Source organism: Hermetia illucens, chromosome 1 (assembly GCF_905115235.1).
Source record: "Hermetia illucens chromosome 1, iHerIll2.2.curated.20191125, whole genome shotgun sequence".
NCBI lineage: Eukaryota > Metazoa > Arthropoda > Insecta > Diptera > Stratiomyidae > Hermetia > Hermetia illucens.
In genome coordinates this window covers 37,977,951-38,000,830 of record NC_051849.1, presented here as the reverse complement: position 1 = coordinate 38,000,830, position 22,880 = coordinate 37,977,951, and the positions used below count along the sequence as shown (strand labels likewise).

The 22,880-nt window shown below is 43.1% G+C and overlaps 2 protein-coding genes across 2 annotated transcripts in view; both read left to right on the top strand.

The window, feature by feature from the left end:
• Positions 1 to 2,298: 2,298 nt before the first annotated feature.
• Positions 2,299 to 4,281, top strand: LOC119646665. The gene is made up of 2 exons (XM_038047195.1): positions 2,299 to 2,836; positions 2,896 to 4,281. The coding sequence occupies exons 1-2, from the start codon at positions 2,692 to 2,694 to the stop codon at positions 3,801 to 3,803; spliced, it is 1,053 nt and encodes a 350-aa protein (XP_037903123.1). The 5' UTR covers positions 2,299 to 2,691; the 3' UTR covers positions 3,804 to 4,281.
• A 5,237-nt stretch (positions 4,282 to 9,518) lies between these two features.
• Positions 9,519 to 22,880, top strand: part of LOC119657789 (farnesyl pyrophosphate synthase-like) — a 64,368-nt gene continuing 51,006 nt past the window's right edge. The window contains exon 1 of the mRNA XM_038064876.1: positions 9,519 to 10,063. Within this exon, the coding sequence (XP_037920804.1) occupies positions 9,864 to 10,063 (200 nt within the window). The 5' untranslated portion in view covers positions 9,519 to 9,863. The remainder of the gene's footprint in view (positions 10,064 to 22,880) is intronic.

The window sequence follows — 22,880 nt, the reverse complement described above, 5'->3', positions numbered from 1 at the left end:
TCGCTCACCAGGGCAACCACAAATTCTCGTTTGTCGCGGCGCACATTAATTTGAAGTTTCCGGTATTTCGCAGGGTTTCACAACTCGAGCGCATCACACTCGTCAATACTCGCAGCAGACCCCAATCCCTTCTGTTCATCGATCCGCTTCCAGGATTCCGTAGTCAGCCAAATTTTGTCACACCCCTTCGAGTTGTTGCCGATGACTTGCGTAGCACCCAGGCGGCCCAATACTCATCAATATTCTCAGACAGTGTTTCTGATACCTGATCAGCAAGATAGCTCTCCCACTGTTGAGCTGGATCATATAAGTGCACCGTTTTGATGCCCCAAACCCCTAAAATCATGATTGCTGTGGAAAGAGTAAAGGTGCAGAGCCCAGCCGGCTCAGATCTTCAGAGCGAGCCCGTAACATTCGCGGAGGTAAGCTCTCCCACCTTGAAGCTAGAGATTTCCTCAAAGAATGGCTTACCTATGTACCTCGAGGGTTTGCCAAGAGCCGAGTCCCGCCTGACCCGCCTCTATGCCTATGCCTCTATGTTCCTATGATCTGAAACCCAGAGGAGGGTGACCTTGAGCGTGCCACCCAGACTGTTCAGGGCGTTCCTGTACTGCCCCAGCTGGAGAATGTCGCTACTTAGTACAAAGCCTTAATGGCCGTTTGTCTGTCGGTGAGAATGGCTTTATTACGCTTGGGGCTCGGGCAATGCCCAAATGTCGTCATACGGGAGGAAACCGTACGACTCAGCTGCATAATAATGTGTTACAACCTTGAAACACGTCGATGGTCTTCCACTCTGCCCTGGTTGGAAAGTCTACAGAAGAATACTCGTGAAGTTCGGCTTGTGTATGGCGTAGTCAGTGGGGGTTGTCCTGAGTTGCCGGGATGCTTTGTCTAAGAGGTCACCCATACTAACTACCTCGTGGAGACCGGTTTCTGTAGATTTGTCTTTGAAGTAGTTGCGCTGAGACTTGGAGAAGGACGTTCTTTTCATAATCGTCCTTAAGTGTATGTTCAGGACGCGCTCTAGGGTCTTCAAGACGAAAGAGGTGAGTTTGATTGAAAGTCCAAAGTCCTTCGTGAACTGATGGTCGTAGTTCAATATGAAAACCGGGACTGGCATTATGTCACCCGAGCTCTGATATTTATATGCAGAGAAGCTGTTTATAGCCCAGCCGAGTTTACTCTCGGTTATTACCTATTTAATAGTCTCATATGACTGGGACTGCATATCCTTAAAGCAAGGCTCTGACCCATAGTCCTCCTCGATGGCGGAGAACTGCCTCTGTACCAGCAACTAAAGGGTTTCACCAGGAAATTTCGACCAGGAGCCTTCCGACTTTTTAAGAAAGGATGGGCTCCTGTGTCCGGATAGCTGAGCGGTTAGAGCACAAGGCAGCAGTGAGATTTGTATCGGTATTGTGGTTTCACGTCGGATACCAGTCGACTCAGCTGTGAGTGAGTACCTGAGTCAAATCAGGGTAATAATCTCGGGCGAGCGCAATGCTGACCACATTGCCTCCTACAGTGTACCGTTACGGTCTTGAATGAAGTGCTCTAACACACTTCAAGGCTCTGATCCAAAATGGATTGTTGCGCCAACAATTATATTATTATTATGGGCCCCTATGTTCCTTAAATGGAATCTTAATAGATCTCGCAGATTTGCGGGTACTTTCAATGTTCTGACAATAATCCAACTAGGACCGCCTGTTCCTCGATGGCCGACTTGTACTTCTTTAAGCAGTCCTAGTACCACCTAGACCACCTCCTTGGTCGACTTCCTGAGGCTGGACAGACCCTCACTTCACTACAATGGCAATGTCTCCTTGCTGCATTTAGCAGTGCACGAGACTTTCAAGGTGATTTGGAATGCCTTTTCCAGAGTCCCGACCTCCGACTCCGGTTCGCCTGATGTACCAATGTTACCAATTTGCGCACCGGAAAGGTTTTTCTTGCTAACTTGCCCAAACTTCTTCCAGTCGATCCTCTTGGGGTCCCTGGAAGGGTAGGAGATCAGCATGGTTTAGACTGAAAAGTATCCAACTGTCATCTGGTAAGGATTTCTATTCAGACACTCTCCCTAAAAATTTCATTATTACATAGACAAGATAGATTTTGCAGTATCTTTGTTTGGTTCTGACAGGAAAAATTCTGTGTGCCAGCATTCCTTAGGGAAAGCCTGCTCTCAGATATTCCATTTTAAATATATCTTCCCGCCCATCAGTCGAACCACACTATTCACTTTTCGTTCCACATCTACCATTGCTCAGAATCACCACCGGTCGAAACGTCAAACCTTCCCTTCATCCACTGTCAGACGTCATATCATTGGCAAATTTGTTTTGTTTGTGCTGCAGTCACTCATGTTTGTAAACAATTTCGTCAAGATTTCTGTTGATTAATTTCGCGCAATTCCTAACTCATTCTATTTACGTTTCAAGTTGTAAGTTCCTTTCTAATCACCGTTGACGTCATTGAAACTTTGGACACTGCCATTAAGGCGGAATTGCCGCGATTCGTGATTTTCGTCCTAAAGCAGATGGAATTCGAAGGCGGTATGCGTTTAGTTGTAATTTTCGGGCTTTTCTTGTCATGCTGTAGTAGGAAAAGAGCTTAAAATGAGATGATTGGCGTGCGCAATAAAGTATAAAACGAGAACGTTCCCTGCGCGCAAAATTCTAGTGAAACATGGACGAGGAACTTATCAAGGAAGTGGAGCAGCACGCAGTTATCTACAACCGGCAGAAGTACTTCCTGAATAACGTTGGGCCTGGACAGTATGAGACTAAAGACGAGGCGTGGAGTACAATCGCTCATAAGTTGGGAACAGACGGTACGGCGGGTGCGGCTAACCTTGTTAAGTTGTAATCAGTTTTATGTTTTTTTTTGTAGTTGAGACCTGCAAAAAACGATGGAAATATCTGCGCGAACGATACGTGCAGCAGCTCAAGCAAGGCATCCCGCCGACCTACGAACACCTTTCCCGCCCTTATCTTGAGAAAATGAAGTTTCTCGACCAACACATTCAACCGAGGAAGTCATATAGGAACATGTCGAGCTTTTTGCCGTCACCGAATGCGTCTTTTGTCGAATATATGGATTCACGGTCGAATGGCTCCATGCATAACAACAGTACCCCATATCCAAACTATCACGAAAATATGGTATCTAATATTAAGGTCGAACCAACAACATTCCAAAACTTTGCATCTGCAAGCAGCGGTACCTCCCCCACGGATCAACATAACCCACCATCATCTCATCATCCCCCCAATTCGAGCACTGCTTCGTCAGCAACCCACCCAAACCCGCAATCTAATCATTCCGGTCCGCATTCCAGCGATAACCGCGAAAACGATGTCATCCCACGCATTCCATCGTCATCTTCGTCCCTTAAATCCCCACTGTCCTCGCCTCAAGCGTCCGGTCATCAAGATATGAATGAAAGCATGAAACGAGCGCGGTTAGCTACGAATCCGATTCCGCGACGAAATGAAGATCCAGACGACTCGTCAGATAACGATGAAGGTCCTCCGCACCCATCGCTTCAGCAACGACAGCAGCAGGAATTGCTCATGAATGAAACATTGCGACGGAGGAACTGCCGGAATGATCCCTCACAGCCACCGAGTAATGATTTCCTCTATTCATTTTACCAAAGGTTCATGCCGCCGAATCAGATGAGATGTTCGGAACAACTTCTCGGGGAGCTAGTCACCTCAGAGCTCCTGAAGATGAGCAAGGAGAAGCGCAAGATTGCGCAGCGACGCATTCTGGAAGTTTTGTTTTTCGATGACTGATAGCGGGGGAACGATATCAGTTCTGAGGAATTTGATATGCAAATGATTAGGCACACACAATTCAATTGGTCACAAATGGTTTGGAATCGTCCCAACGAGTGCACGTTGGGTTTGTTTTAGTCCTTGTTCATGCGGGTGGGTTTCAAACGTTATTCCGCGCGATCTTATCACGTTGTAGATTTCCATTCAGACTTTTTTTCCGTTAAAGTATTCTGCACCGCTTTTATTTCGAATTGTGTGAGAAAATGCTCCCCAAAAGTTTACCATATTTAAATGAAAATTAGCTTTGTTACCGTCGATTTCGTTCTTTATTCGATTAAGTATGTATTTTAGGAATAGCTGAAAGTGTTACAAAAATGTAAAAGTCAGAAATATATTTAGATATTGTGATGATTCTTGTGAATTAGGTTACATATGAACATATATGTGAAATGCGACAGACATGTCGAAATAAAACGATGAAAGCATTTTATACAAGGCTTGATTCATTTTTAATAATTCGGCCCTAATCATGGAGCGAAGATGCATTCAACTTTCAAGCCTATTAATTGGAATTACACGCACTCCTGCGGCGGTCGAGTGGATAAGGTACTACTTTCTCAGAGCCCAGGACTCGTCCTGTGTCTTCAGCGTGCTTGGATGGCTTCCTGGTACGATGAGTGGCGCATTTTCAAAGTGATCAGGATCAGGATGAAGTCCCCGCAGCATTTTTTCAAGCCTCACATCTAGTGAAATTCGATGCAAAATTTCGGAGCGCCAAAATAACCAGCACCTAAAGAAATTAATATATAAAAAGGTACTTCAAGAGACAAGAAAAGAATCAATTTCTTCACGGAAAGAATTTTTTATTTTAGTACAAAATTATGTATACGAAGCAAAGCAATGAGGTTAGAGTTTTCAAATTGGGTGACAGCAACAATATGGTTCTGCCCATTGAACTGGGGTTTAATTATTCACTCAAAGTATTCCCTGCTTATCGTACTAGCCCCTAAAAAAGAAAAAAAAAATAGGGTTAGCAATAAATTAAGATGTTTTTTTCTTGCTATCCAAATGTTACCAACGTCAATTGGCACATTTATAAGAACGCCAACCAGGAAGCAAGGAAAGCCATCACTGTTACCCGAAGAGCCCACTATAGACATTTTTATGATAAAACTGAACATTTGAATCGACAAGAGAGATTTCTATCGATTTATCAAAAACCAGTACCAGGGCACAATGGATGTTGAACATCCCTATTGTGCTTATAACAAGAACGGTACATTGCCTAATAATCAACAAACCGCGACAGACAGATGTCGGAGATACTTCGAGCAGATTTCAACAGAAAAATTTGCTCATCCAGCGCTTTCCCCAAGCATCAATGACATTTGGAGAAAGTCCATCTGTCAGTGCCAGTTTTAGTGAAAGAGGCAATCAAAGGAACGGACACGTCGCAGCTGATTTCTGGAGATCAAAGAGCTGGGAGTCAATACTCTGACTTAGTGAGTTCTTTAATCGCATCATTTAGGGATTAGAACACCATCTGATTGGCAAGAAAGTCATACTTTCCAATATAAAAAATGAAAAGCAGCCCAGCACAAGTTTCTAATTACTACAACGAGAGGAGTCCCTGGTCCATCCGCCGGTCGAGTTCAATCGCGCAACAGGACTACAGCTGCCATAAATTTCACCGTGCGTTCGGTTCAGCCACGGGTCTAAATTGTCGATGAGCCGCGCGGTCCATCTGCCCCTTTGCTCATTTTGCCAACAGTAACGGTAAGGGTGCGTTGACGTTCTTCACATATTCGCCCTTACGGAGGTAGATAGCTTTACACTGCTTGGCGAGGAGGGCATCAGAGATCGCGATCATCATCACGGTCGGTTCTGAGACAGTGCGATAAGCAGACGCCACTCGCAAAGCTCCCGTCTCGGCACTTGAGCAAGGCGTATACGATGCACCTCCTTATCAACCGCATCAGCCCATACCTCCGCGTCATAGAGCAAAACCGGCTGCCTTGTTCCCATACATTCGCCATTAGTCGACTTAAAGCCCAGACTCCAGCTGCAGCCCTGTCCGCGATTTGCTCGAAGAAATTCATCTTCGAGTCGAGCATTAAACTAAGGTATTTAGCCACTGGTTTTGACTCTATAGTCAACTCGCCGATCGAGATGGGACGCAGGATCGGGATACTCTTTCTAGTCCAGATGATTACTTCGGTTTTTTCTAGCGCAAGGCTGAAACCATGAGCACTCATCCGCCTGCTCATCCGTCGTATCATTATGCCAAGTCTGCTTCGCGCCGTTTCAACAGTGCGTCCGGCAGCAACGTCGCCTGCATAACCGACCAGGCGCGACTCTTTAGATATGTCGAGTCTCCGCAGATCATCGTAGGAAGCGTTCGAGAGGTCCGACCCTAAGATGGAATTTTGTGCTACTCCCGACGTGATTTCCTTCCTTCTCTGGCCCTTTAGCGTCTCATAGAGCAGATAATCCCTCAATATCCGCAAGAGATAATTGAAATGTGATTTCTGATGTGCCTAGCATATCTGTCCATCATCCAATTCAAGGCATTTCTGCCATCAAGCGTTATGAGGAGCACTATCCGTCGAGATCAGTGGCTGTTCTTGTTTTTCATAGTGAGAACCGCTTCTTCGAGCTCTCTCATGAAAAGGGGCAATCCTCAACGCTTCCCGCGCTATTGACATCAACCCGTACAAGATGTCTGGGGAATAATGCCCGTACAATGCGGTCCATCTCGTCGGTACTTAGTATGCAGGGTTTCCGCATAGCCCCGATTTTGCGGGTGACAACCTTATAGCCAAGTCCCCACGGGTCCTAATTCACCTCGTTGACCAGGTTCTGCCAGGCGTGAGTTTTGCTCCTTGATTGATACTGTGCCTTTGTGGCGTATGTCTCCTCGTTGGCGTGTAAACGTTGTGCCAAACAGCGGAGCTTATGACACTCCCTCTGTAAGACGGCAATTTCTGCCGCCCACCACTACATAGAAGGCTTGTCACGGCTGGAGCCCCTTCGAGGCATGGAAACCTCACACGCCGTTATTATCAGGTTCATTCCCTCTAGCGCGGCTCCGCTTGCTCCAAGAGCTTCGACGAACTTCTCGATGTTCGCCCTCGTAACGTTCCACAGGCAGGGGCAGCTACGGATTGGTGCCCGCCGGAAAGTAGCATCAACTACTGCAATGTACTGGTGATCACTTTCCGTCCAGGACTCGCCACCCGTCCACCAATGGTGCCAGAGATTCCGACGCAAAAGTGATGTCAGGGATGATTCCTTCAAAACCTGGGCACCGAAACGTTGGCGTGGATCCGGTGTTTAAAGCTACGACCCAGATTCTTGCCATTATTTCCAGAATCCCTTTCCCTCTGGAGTCTGGTTGAGGCATGCCCCATTCAAGGGCCCTAGCATTGAAATCACTGCCTACCAAGATTTGCCCCTCCGTGCTCGAAATGGCGTTCTCTAGAACATCAGGCCGCTGCCGAAAGTCCAGCATCGTCTCATTCGGCATTAGGTAAATGTTAAAAAACGTTATTCCTAAAGACCGAATCCAAACAAAGCCATTCTCTCGGCCTTGGGCAAGAACACGAAGTCGAACGTCGTCCCGAACCCAGATGGCAGCGGTACTCGATAAGTCGAGATCCCATGAAGCCGATTCCCTCTTTCGGTATTGGTCGCTTTAGCAGTAGATCAGCGAACTGTACTAGCAACTGTGAGCGGTTGCACTCCGTTGTAAAATGCGGATCATGCCATTCGCGCCCTAGCCCTTTCCAGTTCTGCTCTAACGATTGGACACCGTCCTGAGCCCGCGGTCTACGCGACGCTCTCACCGGACGCGCTAAAATCCCCGCAGAGAATGCAACTTTCCCTTTCATTGTAGGCCTTCGCTTGGTGAACTACCACGCCGCATCTCCGGCATGCTGCCCTCCTGTCCGGTCCCTTGCAAGTTGCTGACGTGTGTCCATGGTCCAGACACCTGTAGCACTTGATGGGATCATCCAATTTTGCATTTCTCGCTGCTAACAACCACAGCGAGTTTTTGGCCTCGAAAATTTACAGAAGTGATACCTATCCGGGCATTGGTTACCTTTGGACATTCATGCTTTATGGCCTCCTCCACTTCGACCTTTTCTGTGAGGCAGTCAAGATCTCATATTTCCAGAGAGTACAAAGGCTCTAGGCTAAAAACAAAAGCCTGCTACCCCAATAACTCCTTGATCGCTTCGCAGAACGCACTCTTGCTAGTCGTCTTCGGGCCTAGTTTAACGAGGACTCCGCCACCCCTCGTTTTCCGTATGGAAGACCCCTTTGCTCCGTTGTCTTCGGATTTCATTATGTAGCACTAAGGATTTTCGCAAATGTCTTGCTTTCCGTCGGCTTAATGAGCAGAGCCGACGGTCTAGTCCTTCTTCATTTGCTCGTCTTTTCGGCTACTGGCTTTTAGTTTGCAGCCTTCTTATCTTTGGACAGACGAGTCTCAGGCGGCGTAGTCAATTGTTTCCTTTTATCCTTCTTCACCTTCTTTTTTTAGACCGTGAATACTACTTTGATAAAGTCTCCTTTAGGCACACCGTTCCCGCACCGTCAATCGCACCACTTGGTAAAGCTTCCTCTTTATTTGGGAGTCCCGGTGTCACATCGGGTATGTCAGCTCTCGCTGCTTCTTTCGTTGGTCGCGCATCGTGTGCAAGGGAGCGGGCCGGAATAGTCAGGAACGGGGGACACAGCCCCTACTCCAGTTCCCTGAGGCCTGACCTACGTTTAACTGATCCCGGAATTCACAGACGAATCAGCGCTCGCTCGGGGCAATGCGGCCTACTAACACCGGGTCAATGCACACTACGCGATCAGGGTCCCGAAGGGGCTGGCTCCTGATACACGTCACAACTACCACCTTGGCAGAGCTAGGTTCACATCACCCCATCGACGTCGACAAAGAGCTATTGACGGCTCCGGAGACTCCCGGTGTGTCCCGACGTGTACTGGTCAATCGCGATTCACTCTTTACTGAGAGGTTTCCTCAAGGCTACTACTTAGGACGCAGGTACACTGTCAGCTAGGGGGTGTCGCCCCGCCGACAACCCGTGAGGGCAAGTCTGAAGGGGTAGTGGTAGAAAAAGAAGACTTAGTAGACTCTGCATCAGATGGAACGATGGCGCAGGCCCTGGACTCTAGACAGTTTTTAGAGATATCAAATTGGTTGATACGGGCAAAAACCCGGATGTCTCGAGTTCCTAACTAAGGCAAGTCCAGACCGGATACCGGTTGTAGCGCCGTTGATGAGGATGATTCAATCGAAGTTGAGCTGAGTGTTAGCAAATCACAGTGCAAATTCTAATAGTGATATTTAACTTGAAATATCTAGAAATCGATCCAAATATACTGAAATTATGCTAAACTCCCCATCTCAGACCCCCACCCCATCTATCATCTATAAGAAGTAAAACACGTATGTGTTGGCTGAATAAATTATAATTAAACTCAATTAAATATTTACAGCCTAACAGCATTAAAACCTAAACAGGAACGTAAAGAAATTCAAACAAATAAATCTTACTTATGATGAAAGCACGATCGTATAGAATTATTCAAATTCAACCACCACAGGGAAATTCCCCAAGAGTACCAATTCGCGGTTGGCACGCCTGTCAACAAAATGTAAACAACAATTATTTACCATCTGGCACTCCACCTGATCGGCTACTGCGAAACTGACAAAAGTCGGTGAGTGCGGAGGAACAACAAAAGTCGTGAGTCGCCTCCAGTGGAAATCAGACCGCAATTAGATTCGAACGGAGACCAGTCGGAGAAAACCGGGTCGCTATTTTTAGCAGTGAATGCCTAGCACAAATCAATCGAGTGGACGCAATCGTGATAAGTGAAATCAGTGCAGCGACGTTTTTGTGTCATCTTTTCAGAACGCAATTTGCTCAAATTTTTGTGATAAGAAAAATACAATTGGCGCCCGCGATAGTACTTTAAGACCTGTCGGAACATTTTCTGGAGCGACAAAGATTCCCGAGTCGTAATTTAGTTTTCTCGTCGCTTTTTACTTCCGTAAACATGTTGCTGCGAAGAATCAACGTACAGCAGGCGGTTAAGTCGTTGGTGCAGAATCGCGAAGGGTTTGCGGCGGCCGCGGTTAACGCGAAACGTTTCATTTCGACCAGTGAAGGTGTAAATTCCGATTTCGTTACCAAGAAAGAGCCGAAAATTTCACCGAGTGAACTTGATCAGCGCCAGAAGCTGAAGAAAACCATCAGGTGAGTCTGTGTCCGGTTGGCATTCGGAAGCATGGAACCGATAGATTCTGGGTCGGACGGCGGGTTTCAAGTAGAATTTGTTGTTGTCGTCGGCATTCTTGTTGTTGCTCTTGGGCGACGGCAAATCAGATGATGGAGGTGTGCTTGTTACAGAAAATCCATCAGAGCCATGTCGCTGATCACGTAGGCCACTTTATCTCGTCCATTAAACTTTCCGCGATAGATTTGCGCTAGTAGTTTTATTCATGGTGGTCATCCTGAGATTATCTAGAACTTGGAAATTTATTTAATGAAAGATGACTGAGGGGCAAACGAAAAGTAAAAGTTCTGCTTGCAATGCAGTGGCGGAGTGAGTGATTGCCTCAGACTTCATTTGGGGACCAGGGCAGGCATGTCTTCACTAACCAAGGGCTCCCTTCGAAGGGCTTTGTATAGTATGAAAAGGAATGAATTAAATTCATTTATTCTCTTTTTGAGAGAGGCTCATAACATCCGAGATTCTCTGGAAATTCTGTGGACTTTCTACTTTAGTTACCCCCGAATAATAAATATTTTTACTAAGTGCAGACGAAAATTTCTGAGCATATTATCTGAAGGTCGCGATTTTTTGGTCCAAATCATGATATTGACATTATCAGGGTTATCTGCGTATTTATTTTATGATGATGGCATTGCAAAGTTGATAAACATCGAGAACCGCATTTGTTTATATTTAGGGGCCTCACCGAATTTATGCTAAAAAATGTTTGCTGCGATCGAAATTTGAGTTTCATAAAGGTAGGAAAATATTTTATGATCAATTCGTGGATGATCTGGTGTTCTGGAGGTTTGATGCGAGACGAAGTTCATTGAATATTTGAGTCTGAATACCTTCCTAAGATGTACAAACGTGGAAGCCCCGGAGAATTTCTATAATTGTATTAGATATTTCTTTTAAAAAGTTCCACTGCTGTTTTTTAATATTTAAATTTGAAGACAATGAGTCCAATACCCAATGACTTATTTCTTTGATCGAAGTTAGTAGTAACAAGCCGGCAAACCGGAAGCTTGACGCTTCAGGTATAAAAGGTTTTGTGTTTCCCTATGTGAGGAGCATAACGTAGTTCTCCATTGGCTTATAGCATTGACCCGAGATGTTGAAATCGCTCAGTTCTGAGCAGGTTACTGCCACTGCCAGAACTGAGCCATTTAAATATCTCGAGGGGCAGGTTACTGCCATTGCCAGAACTCAGCGATTTAAATATCTCGAGTCTATGCTATCTGCCAATGGAGAACTGCGTAATGAAATTGTTTCACACATTAACGCAACTTGGATGAAGTGGCATTCCCCAACTGTAATCGACGTATCAGCGCACATCCCAAATCTAAAATTTACTGCAATGTCGTCTGGCTGCCGCTCTCAATAGTTCTGATTGTTGGCCGACTATAAAGGACAATGAACGGCGTCTTGCGGTAATGGGGACGAAGATGTTGCATTGCACTGGTGGCGTGACACGTTTTGATCACGTCTGAAATGAGAATATCCGCGATCGTTATGGGTTTGCACCGATCGTGGAAAAACTGCGAGACAGGCGTTTTCGATGGTGTGGTCACGTAATTCACGCTAACGAGAATTCAACAACGAGTATTGGTCAGAACATCGAAGTCAATGGTAAGCAAACAAAAAGCCGGCCAAAACAACGGTCGCTTGATACACTGGATGGGGATTTGAAGGTCGCGATTACATCTGGATCAGGCATTTGATAAAATAAAATGACGAAACCGATCACGACGAGCCGACCCCGCTTGTGAACTGAAGGCTGAAGAAAAAGAAGAAGATGTGAGGAGCGATGAGCCTGACAGTTCCGTGTCACATAATTAAAAATTCTATTGGCATCTATTTTTTAGAAAGTAATTTAAATAAATCATTTGATGGAAAGCACTGTATTGATAATAGTCAACCTCGTATGCTTCACACTCTATACTAGATATTGTTCTCTATGCGGGTACGAAATTCGGAAGTCCTAAGATGATTTAAGAGTGGTTTTTCAGTAAATTTCTAAAAGTTGGTAATATGCTATTAGTAAGTGTATTTGAGCAGATATCGGAATGGGCGTATTTTCAGGCCTAGATTTCATCTAGGCGCACCACCCTGATTTTTTTCGGATTTTTAGGTTGGGTAGTTTCCAAAAATGAGTCCTGTCTCACTTTAAGTGCGGACATTTTGGCTCCTTACTCACGCACTTTGCAATTCACGCCAAAACTAATGCCAGTTTCGAAAAGTACAAATGGAGACCTTTCATTTGATATCCTATGCGACTATATCCGGTGAAAAAAAATTTTGAATCTCCCCTTTACATGTATGGGGAGCCCCCCTTTAAATTCCACCTAAATTCATGCCACTCGCTGTATGCGTGGGTTTTCATAGTTCCCATCCGTCCACCAAATTTCGTTCGGATCGGTTTAGCCGTTTTGGAGAAAAATGCGTGTGACAGACAGACAGACATTGAATCGATTTTAATAAGGTTTGTTTTACACAAAACCTTAAAAAGTCTGGAGGAAATTATCGTTTCCTCGTTCGCGTCACTTAGGTGCTCGCTGAAAGGTAGGCGATGGTCCAGCATATATCTGGACTCTATCATATGCTCTCCCGTACGAAATTTTACAACTTCTTCCAAGGTACGACCAGTAGCCTCAGTTTTATACTCTGCTAACTATCCCCCGTTCCTTGATCAGTCTGATAGATGTCTGACTTGCCCAGGCAAGGTCTTCAAAATGTTTTTCTACTACTACAAAAACGGCATAAAGTATGCCAGCTGCTCCCCCAGGTTAGAGGTTGGATCAGGCTGATAACTCTACATGGGAAAGCTACCTGTTATGAAGCTGCGGAAGGAGCCTCGGACTGGATTGACTACGCAATGGATTCGGAGAAGAAAAAGGACAAACGAGTTGTCCAAATTCTCAAAGAACATTTGGTGGCTTATCTTGATTCGTATTTCCGGTCAAATCAATAACCGATTTGCTGGTGTCAATTGGCTGTTTTGTCGATAGTTAGACAACTTTCCAAAATTCATAATAACAAGGACGAACGATTTGTAGAATTCTCGTTCCAGTATTAATCCTTAATTTTCGAAAGACGCATGGGTCTGTACGGGAAAAGTTGAAGTCTCCATGACAAAGAAAAGATTCCATCATAGTTCAAGTCTCGGGTAACTTCATTAATCTTTCCGGTCTAAACTCGGCTCTGCTACCTTATTTTCCATTGCGAGGGATCCACCATAATACTGATATCGTGTCCACTGTCTTGGCCTAAGCAATCCTTCATAAAGGTTACTTATCCGTTGTTTCAGCAGATTACCCGGGCATCTTCCTCATTTTTGTTTATTCAGATCCCCAGTCTGTGTAACCTACCCTTGCCTGCCTGTTTTTTGAAATTGAGGGTGGCTTGAGTTCGCCATTCATTTGATGGAGGACCCTGCCAATTGGCTTCTCTTTTTGGGCTAGCAACCAAAGTTAAAAAATATGCAGACGACTATGGTTTTGTCCAGGCTTTGCTGTCTCGTGTCCGTCTCTCTGTCACACGTATTTTTCTCGAAGACGGTTATAGCGATTCACACCAAATTTGGTGGAAAGGTGGGAATGTGAACGCTCGCGCATACAGTGAGTTACATCGTTCTACATTGAATTTAAGGAGGGGGAGGGGGGGGGGTCTCCATACATGCAAAAGGGGGATGTACATTTTTTACCCACCAAATATAGTCATGTGAGGTATCAAATTTTGACATGTGTTGGAAAAACGGTGGCTTGATACGCTGGATGTGGATTTAGAAGCCTCGAGATTGCATCCAGATCAGGCATTCGATAGAGCCAAATGGCGAAATCGATCACGACGAGCCGACCCCGCTTGTGAATGGGACAAAAAAGAATATTTACATAGACTTTTTAAGGACTTCGAATCGGTTAACTACCCTCCTCCCCTTTCGGTAGACACACTGGTTCACTGGTATTCTACAAATAAATTAGCATTAAACATTATCTCCCACTCTCTTTGTTTTCCTCCACTTTTGGTGTCCATGCTTTATTGTGTCGGAGATTCATCCATCGGCATAACTTTTGACCATAAAATCCATTTCGATAGATAGTGTGGGCATATGTAATCGCGCTTCCACGATGTCGGGCTTCATATTGGGTACCTCCTCTGACTTTGACTCGGTCCAACCCTCCTTAGCCCTTTGCGACTTTCTTTAGTATAGCATTCTTGAGTAGTGCTCCGTCATCTGGCCAGGGTCCCGCAACTGTGATTGTCTTGCCATAAAGAAAGTGCAAGGCCATTTCATTTGATCTCCTTTTTTTTAAAAAGGAACTTCCTTGATCTATCCTGGCCGATTCCACTTTCTTAATCTTAAAACTCTGCGAAGTTTGAAGTTCAAGTATGAGATGCCTTTTGTATGTATGTGTATACTGTATCTAAAAGCTAAGACCAGTTTTTATTTATTTCAAGATGTATTCATTTATTCTTGTAAATATGTTTCCTCGCCTCTAAATTAATCCCCTTCTGACACAATACACTCACGCCAACATATTTTTCAATCCTCGAAACGAGAATTAAAGTGGCCTAACGAGATGGCTTTCAGAACGCGTTTTGATGGTCACCGAAGGCATTCTTTATCATCCTGAGTGTCTCAGCACTTAAAATTTTGCATTTATGCTGACAAAATTTAATGCAATTTTTTGCTCAATAGGGTTAGACATTGCAAAAATCGCAGAATGCACTTTTAGCGTTGTACAAAACTAAGCGTAAAACAAAAAGTAATGTTGTTTAGGAGAGTGCGGGATCCTAAGTCCGCATCCACTTGATGTTGGACCGGACCAAATGAAGAGCAACTTACTCTCACGTTTCTTGATCCACGGATCCCGCGTTTGGGGCATGGCACCCAAGCATTTAAAAACAGGGACTAACGGTTTCGTCCAGGGCAGAGGCAACTCATTAGACGCCGTAAGGGGCAACAGATGGAAAACGCTCCTTTATGTAGTAATGATTGCTTTGATGTCCGGTTTATCTGAGCGGTTTAAATTGATAACTGGCCCTACTTTTTGGAGACAGTAGTATACCCTCTTCCTCGTTTGAAGATGATCCAAAATGGTTTCAGCTTCCTGTTTTCCAGAGCGCAATTGTAATGTCTTCAATTCGTTTTATTAATTCTCGCCTCGCGTTGGCCGTTGGTATTGGTAGAGGGAAAAATCGTCTAGTTTATATCTGTGTTTCCCCGACGTACCTATTTAGGTGACCGGCTATGATGAGGACCCCATTCATTATTCCATTTTCAGTAAAGCATCTTCTGTTACGTGTCACATTATTGCCAGGGACAATTAGGATCGGGTAACATCTAAAAACGATTGGGAAATGCTTCATGTCAAGACTCCATATACACAAAAGTTCTATTCAAACTTAATTAGAATTAGAGAGAGCCTTGAATGTAATATCTTCAAACAAAATGACTCTTAATGACTCATCAAGGCTAATCCAAGCGATCAAATCTCCTCTTACTCAAATTATACTCCTTTTGGCTTTGTCCTTTTCTTGGAAAAGTGTATCATAATAGTCAAATGATTACGCAAGCTAAAGATGTAGGTTTGGACATATAGGATAGTGAGAAGCTGTTATTTTCTATTTTGTATGCGAGCCCAACTTTCCTTCCTTTTGAAAGGTTTATTAACTTTGTAAGAGTTTTTTTGCGAGCTTGCACGGCTTGGAGCTGCTACCGACATTGTCTCGTTTCATCGTCCTCAAGCTAACCCTTTAAAATCGAAGAAATGTCCCCACCTAAAGACTTCATCTATTAATGTCAGTTCTATTGACAAAGATTTGAATTTAGGGGATTTAATTAATTTGGAACCCTATCTTCTGCCTCGGTCGGTTTAGTTGCCATCAGCAATTTGCAAAAAAATATTGAACTGGAAGCAGTTGGGGACAATGACAGCAATGTTGGGGAAGGTTGGGGAAAGGAGGAAGGTGTATTGTGTATTGTAGTTATCTGTGAATTCATTAGAGTAGGAACACTGTTGGACACTTATTAGGAACTAATCTGAGAGTGCTCTTTAAAATTTGGGAAAATAAAATTGGAATTTTTCATAAAGGATATTAAATTTTAATTATGAATTTGCAAGGGCTGGATTTAAGATAAGAGCCGCAAATTAAAGAGTAATAAATTTGTAAGTTAAGAATTTACTGATAGAGTAGATTTTTAAGGGAATTTTAGCAGAAAAAAAAATGTTGCTGGTTACCTTAATGCTTAGCAGATTAAGAAAATTCCGTCGCTGCTGATCTTTTGTCCTTAGTTAAGAAAGACAAAAATGGCTTACCTGGCAGTTTCTGCTGGTACTAAGGGTACATCAATCAATTCTGTCGCCTGAGGTGTTAGGTAGACGCGTCTAAATCAAATTCGCAATTCGTCTAGGCCCTATAAGCTGCTCTGCCTTCTTATCATTTTCCACCGACTTCGATTCCCAGGCTAATCTTAGCTAGTGAGTTCAGCTTAGTGCGAGTAACATCCATATTATAGAAGGCGCCTCTCGCAATCCTTCCAAGATGGCACTCATTAATAAGAATGTCGAATGATATTGAACTTCGATTCCAAGGTAAAAGCAGATTCAGCCCCAGGATCTGAATTTCCAAGCAAAATTCCATTAAATATAGATTTGCGGAAGCATAATTCGTCTTCCTGTATTATTTGGGCTTCGAACGTGGAGCAATGAAAAAAGACGTGTTCTGCGTCCTCTGCAATATTTGGGCACTTGGGGCAATATGGCGAATCATCACGCCCAAATCGATGCAGATATGCTCGATAGCCTCCGTGTCCGCTCAAGAATTGAGTTAGGACAAAACTTACTTCGCCGTGAGGTCGCTCAATCCATTTCCGGAGTAGGCGTGCAACAACCGTCACACCAATATCGTCTGCGAAACCAATGGAGGCCACACCAGCAGGAAGGTCTATGGTCGTACTTCGTTATACATAATAATCCACAAGAGTAGCCTTAGGACAGACCCTTGTGGAACTCCGCATGGTATGATTTCGTTCCTTCATCTGATTCGCATCATAGAATCCTATCGATTAAGTCGGCAACGATAAGCACCCGGTACTTCGCCACGCCTAAGGTGATTGAGGACTCAAGTATCTTGCTCCATCTAGCGGAATTGAAGGCATTCTTCACATCAAGTGTAATCACTGCACAACATTTGCCCTCGTCAAGTGCGGTCTTACCTGTGTTAGCTACTAGGACAAGTGCATCTGTTGTAGACCTCCTCTTTCGAAAACCGAACTGATTGTCGGAGAGACCATCGGCAATTCGAAGTAATCTGTTATAGATTACTCGTTCGAATAGTTTGCTATTAGAAGGCATATTGGCCTGTAAGACGAAACTTCACCCAAAAGTTTGTTTGGCTTGGGGACTAGTATTAATTTCTGCTTCTTCCATTGTGTAGGAAATGCTTCTTTAAGGCATGTGGAGAACGCCTCGGCAAACATATTTGGAGCTGTCTGTCTGGCTGCCCGTCATACGCATTTTTCTCGGAGACGGTTGTAGCGGTTAACACGAAATTTGGTAGAAAGGTGGGAACTGTGAACGCTCACCCATATAGTGAGTTACATCCTTTACATGCAGAAGGGGGCCCCCCCGGTGTAAATTTTTTTTCATCAAATATAGTCAATCAAATTGAAGGTCTCGGTTAGTACTTTTCGAAACCTTAGTTCAATCTAAGTTTTGACATTTGTTGGAAAGGTGGGGAGTGCGGAGGTTTGAAAGTGATTATTTCATTAACGGAGCCATTCTCAGAAAATGCTTAGCCGAAAAAATCTGAAAAAAGTCAAGAGGCTGCCACTGTATGCCTAAGCCGCAAAAATACCCTCCATACCGATACCTATTCAAATAAAGTTAATAATAGTACATTATTATAATTTTTAGTAATTGTCAGGAAAACCCCCCTTAATTTCCTCCTAGAATCACGAAATTTTGCAGCCATGTAGGCTACAGCATAGAGCAGTTCCTACCAAATTTGGTAAAAATCGAACTATTACTAACAAAGTTATAATAGGTCAAAACTGTCGCTTCCTTGCAAATTCAAGACTTTAATGTCAATATTACTTGAAAGTGGAAATTCTCACATACTATAATATATATACGTGCTACGTACTAATGGGACAAATGCACACTCAAATGTGTTTCTACAAGAAATACACAAAACCTTTCATACCTGAAGCGTCTAGCTTCCTGTTTCCCGACTTGTTATTCATTAACGAAGGATATTTAACAAACTGAGGAAACACCGATGATTTCCTGTTAGCTAACTTGGCGTTTTTGAACTGCATCCAAGTCCCCAAGCGATTTTCAAAGTAGTAGCCTATAAATAACGCCAGAAGGAAGTGAAAGAGGAAAGCCAACTTTTCGCTAATACTTTACGATTCTCATGTTAATAAAATTCAAACTAGTTTTCCATTTTGTGTGCCCTCGATTCCGGTTAGGTAGACGAATGCATACTAACAGCTCAATCTCATCGATTCATCTGTTTGTGCATTGTTGTTCTGGGTTGTAATGCGCTGATGAGTTTGTTTACTTTTATTATGGTGGATTATTCTGATCGCGTTCCGCCATTCCATTTGATATCCTCAAATAACAAATTTGCAAGGCTATTATCAAGTCGTTGCTCCTGATTTTAAGAGTTAGGTCTCGTAGTGGTTATTATAGTAATGGCAGAGCTCTGAGTAGAGATCTGTTTTTGTATAACACTTTTTTGGGGACTGATTTCAGGGAGCTCGCCTCACTGGGCGCAATTTTCTGTTACATTGTATCTGTTTTTCTGCAGATAGTTTGCTTCTTGGGAAAGATTGACTCCTTCTCTTGTTGGCACATACATCTTTTATGTACCATGAATGAAGTACTGAAGCGGATAATGACTGCCCTTGGTACAAAATTTGCTCACGGTTTAGTCATAAGGGCAGAGGTAACAACCCGACAGATGCTACCTCAGCTCTGTGGTTGTGAATCATATCGGCCGGCACGTCGTAGGTTCAAACCTTAGTTGGCCTAAGACTAGATGAAATTTGTTTGAGGATTTGAACTGGTGCTGAGCCAATTTATGAATTAAAACAGTGGATACTTACCCTAAGCGAGTGATCCGTGCATTAGAATGTAGGAGAAGAAGGTGTGGTTTGCCATCAAGTAAATGGCGACTTAGGACTAATTAAAATTCACCAACAAAGTTTTGTCTGGGTAACTGATGGCCTGGAGGCTTTTCAAATTGGCAGTCTGATTTCTGCGAAGCAATCTATTGAAACCATTTGGGGTGGAGCCTACTTTTAATGCCGGACACTGTCCGTACAGCGTTGGTTGCAGCTGAAGCATTTGTTAAGATATTGTCAAAATGAAGTTTAACAGTGAGAGAACTGGTTACCGTTCCGCCAAAAAAGTTGATATGGCTGGTGTGTGAGATCAGGGGGTTCCCTACTTTGATACTGAGTTCTTCCTTTTGATGTTTGACAAATCTGATGATGCGGGACTTGTCGATGTTGATGGGGTGCACTAATTTGTTGCACAGGCTGATTAATTGATTGTCTTTCAATTGAAGTTTGCTGACTGATAATTCTCTTATTAGACGTAATGATGAGGAAGTCGTCAGCAAATTGAGAGATTGCTGCTGTGGCGTCCACAATAGCGTGTAGACTGGATGTATAGACATTCAATAAAACAAGGCTAAGGAAGCTGTGTGTGGCAATTGTCGAGTGTGCGCTCATGCAGGAAGTTTAGAATCCACGTCGAAATGTCTGTAGGGATAGGATGAGATTTAAACCTACATTTCAGTTGGTTTAGCTCAACCTTTTCATAGGCATTTTGAATGCCAAAAAATGGCTGATACGTGCAATGCTATCCATTCCTGGAGCGGATGAGGAAACGTGTTCGGAAAGCACTTTCATCAGGTCCGATAATGAGAAAGGTTGGGGTACACTAGCCCTAGTTGGTTCAGACGGAGGCAGCCGCGACGATGGATGGTATTGAGCCCTTAGCATACCAAGGTATTGACGTTTTAATCGTCATTCCATGCGAATTTTGATTGAGTTTCCTGTCAGGAGTTCCTTGAGAGGCTTATTTCCTCAATTTTCGAGTCCAGTGCTGATGTTCGGCCTCGCGGACTTAGGTCTAATCTAAAACTCCTTGGATTAGATGTAGCAGGAGAAGCTTTGTACGCTGTTTTACGTTGAAAAAGAATTTTTGGGACGGGTTATACCAGCCCTTTGGTTTCCTAGATTGTTTTTCAGTGCGAAGGGTGGCTTTCCGTACTTCAGACTGCATTCATGAGGTGATACTGTGCATTTCTGTGGGAAGTTTTATGTTTTCTAAATTGTTTTTTAGTAAACTGCATATATGTATAAAGGATTCTGACCTTTGGGTGGTAAAAGTGGTTGAGATTAGGATAGGCCTGTGTTAGCTGTTGCTGGTATTGACTGTGTATCCCACATCCATCGCAAGTTGGTTACTGACTTGACTGGAAATGCATGGATGTAAGGAATGCATCAAATTTAGCCAACTGAAATCGAATTGGAAGGTTCCTTCCGACGGATATTCGCGGTTATTTTGTTACTTTTGTCGATAGCCACTCGCAGGAAAGACGATTTTGGTACGATGGACTCAAGGATTATATTATCTCCGCGGGTGTCAAATATGTTTTTCTATTATCCCCCTATTGTGGGACAATAGGGTAAAGTGATGTACCCAACCCAAACCAAGCCGCAATTGTGGAAAATGTCAAAAATAGCATTGATTATAGTTAGAGTGGTTTTGTAACTAACCGAAGCAAAAACGGAAACAATAACATTCAATGACACTATGGGTCAGGTGAGGGTAGTGTCGAACATACTAGGTATGCGGTATACTTTTAGATTGCTCAGGCCTGAGCAGGGGAGTGGAGAATGAGGCTGGAACTAAGGGGATAATAGACGGGCACGCAAAATTTTCACCACGGGCTCAGATTTTCCCTCTACGGTCCTAATAGTCAAACTTTTTCTTAATATCTACTATATATTGCTGAATGTGGGAATATTTATACATCACGCTGACAACATTTCATACTTTCAAAGTCTCTGTTTTCGGTCTCTCATGCATGTAAACAATTGTAAAAGTGAATAGAACAAAAGAAAATATGTCATCTATAGAATAATTTAATGTGGTTAACATTAAATTATTCTTCAATTGTGAATTCAATCTATGATTTAAATTTTTCCGCGAAGTGATTGTCACGAAATCAAATCCAATTATAACCACCTTCCTGTGTTATTCACTTTATCAGCTATTATCCATAGAACCCAAAGCATGAAAATCTAATTTGCTTAACAATTCTTTTGACTTTAAATCTTTTGTATCTCATGTGGAAGGCAATTATCGTTTTTGTATCTATCGTTTAGAATTTCAGGAAAAAAAAATAAATGTCAAAGTTTAAGTGAGATTAGAATTTAGTTATGCAATTATTTTCATTTTTATTCTATAAATTGTTGCAAAGAGTAGGTCTGTATGTTGTTTTTATAAAAACGTTCCGCCAAAATCTCTATTGAACACGTTCAATTTTAAGTATGTAAGCAATAAAGCAATATTAGCAAACTATGGCAATTTATTCGCTACTGAAAACGTCAGTGCAGTGATTATTTCATTGTTTTGAATATTATCAAATTGCCAGATTATTCACATTCGAGGGAAGCTGCGGAAGCTATTTTTAATTTGCAGTTATTATGGCAACGAATTGCAATAAGATAAGGTCCATGCATAGGTCTAGATTGGCACGACAACGATAAAAAAACGGAAACTGGCACGTATTCTCTCCTAATGTGAAAGGCTCTACAATTTTCTTATGTAGGAACTTGTTATAGATTGTTATTATGCATGTGGCCATGTGATTCCTATTAGGCCACAATAGATCAGACCATTTCCTGCTTTTTTTAGACTATATGAAATTTCTACCGAAAATACTACTTTGGCTGATTGTAATAATATTAGAATTAGCACCAAATTTTCCAAAGTTGTGTATAAGGTTGGGAAGAAAGTTAATCCGGTATTTAACCTTCTAATTTTGCGTAGATGTCGGGACTTTCATGCTCAGATTGGTAATCGTTATGTGAAAGCCTGAGACTTCTAAAGCTCCTCTTACGTGAAACCCTGGGACTTCTATAATAGGAGTCTCTACACGTTGTTCTAAAAACTTGTATGAATTTCTTTGTAATCATATTTCTGTATTGCGTAGTATACTAATAGAAACTCATTCTGTAACTTTTATAAAAACTTTTTATTTGCACTTATTTATGCTAGATTTAACTGCACTCAAATTGCGCTTACGAATGACGCGTATTGCTCTAATTCTAGGACTGAAGTAGTTTTGAGAACTACCTTCGTTGAACACTCCAGGAAAGAGCTCCATTGCTTTGCTAGAAAACTACTATAATCTTGGAGCTTCTTACAGATATTCGAGTTACCTATTGTCAAATATTCTAATTCAATATTCGCCCTATTATATAATTTTGTGTCCTCGGTTACTGTAATTACTACGAATTTTAATTGGTATGAGACATCACGTTCAAAATGGGTTTCGTCACAATGCGCACCGCGTAAACTTGTTTGTCCCGAAATATTGCTGTTCAGAGGTGGTGAGGAGGCAGGCGGGGTAGCAATCTTGTCGGTTGAGTCCATACCAAATGATCAAAGGAGGAGCACCTGGAAACAGTGTATACACATCGGCTTGCTGGTCATGATGCAGCAGACGAATGCTCTGAGCCCTGAACCGAACAGACTCGCAGTCTAC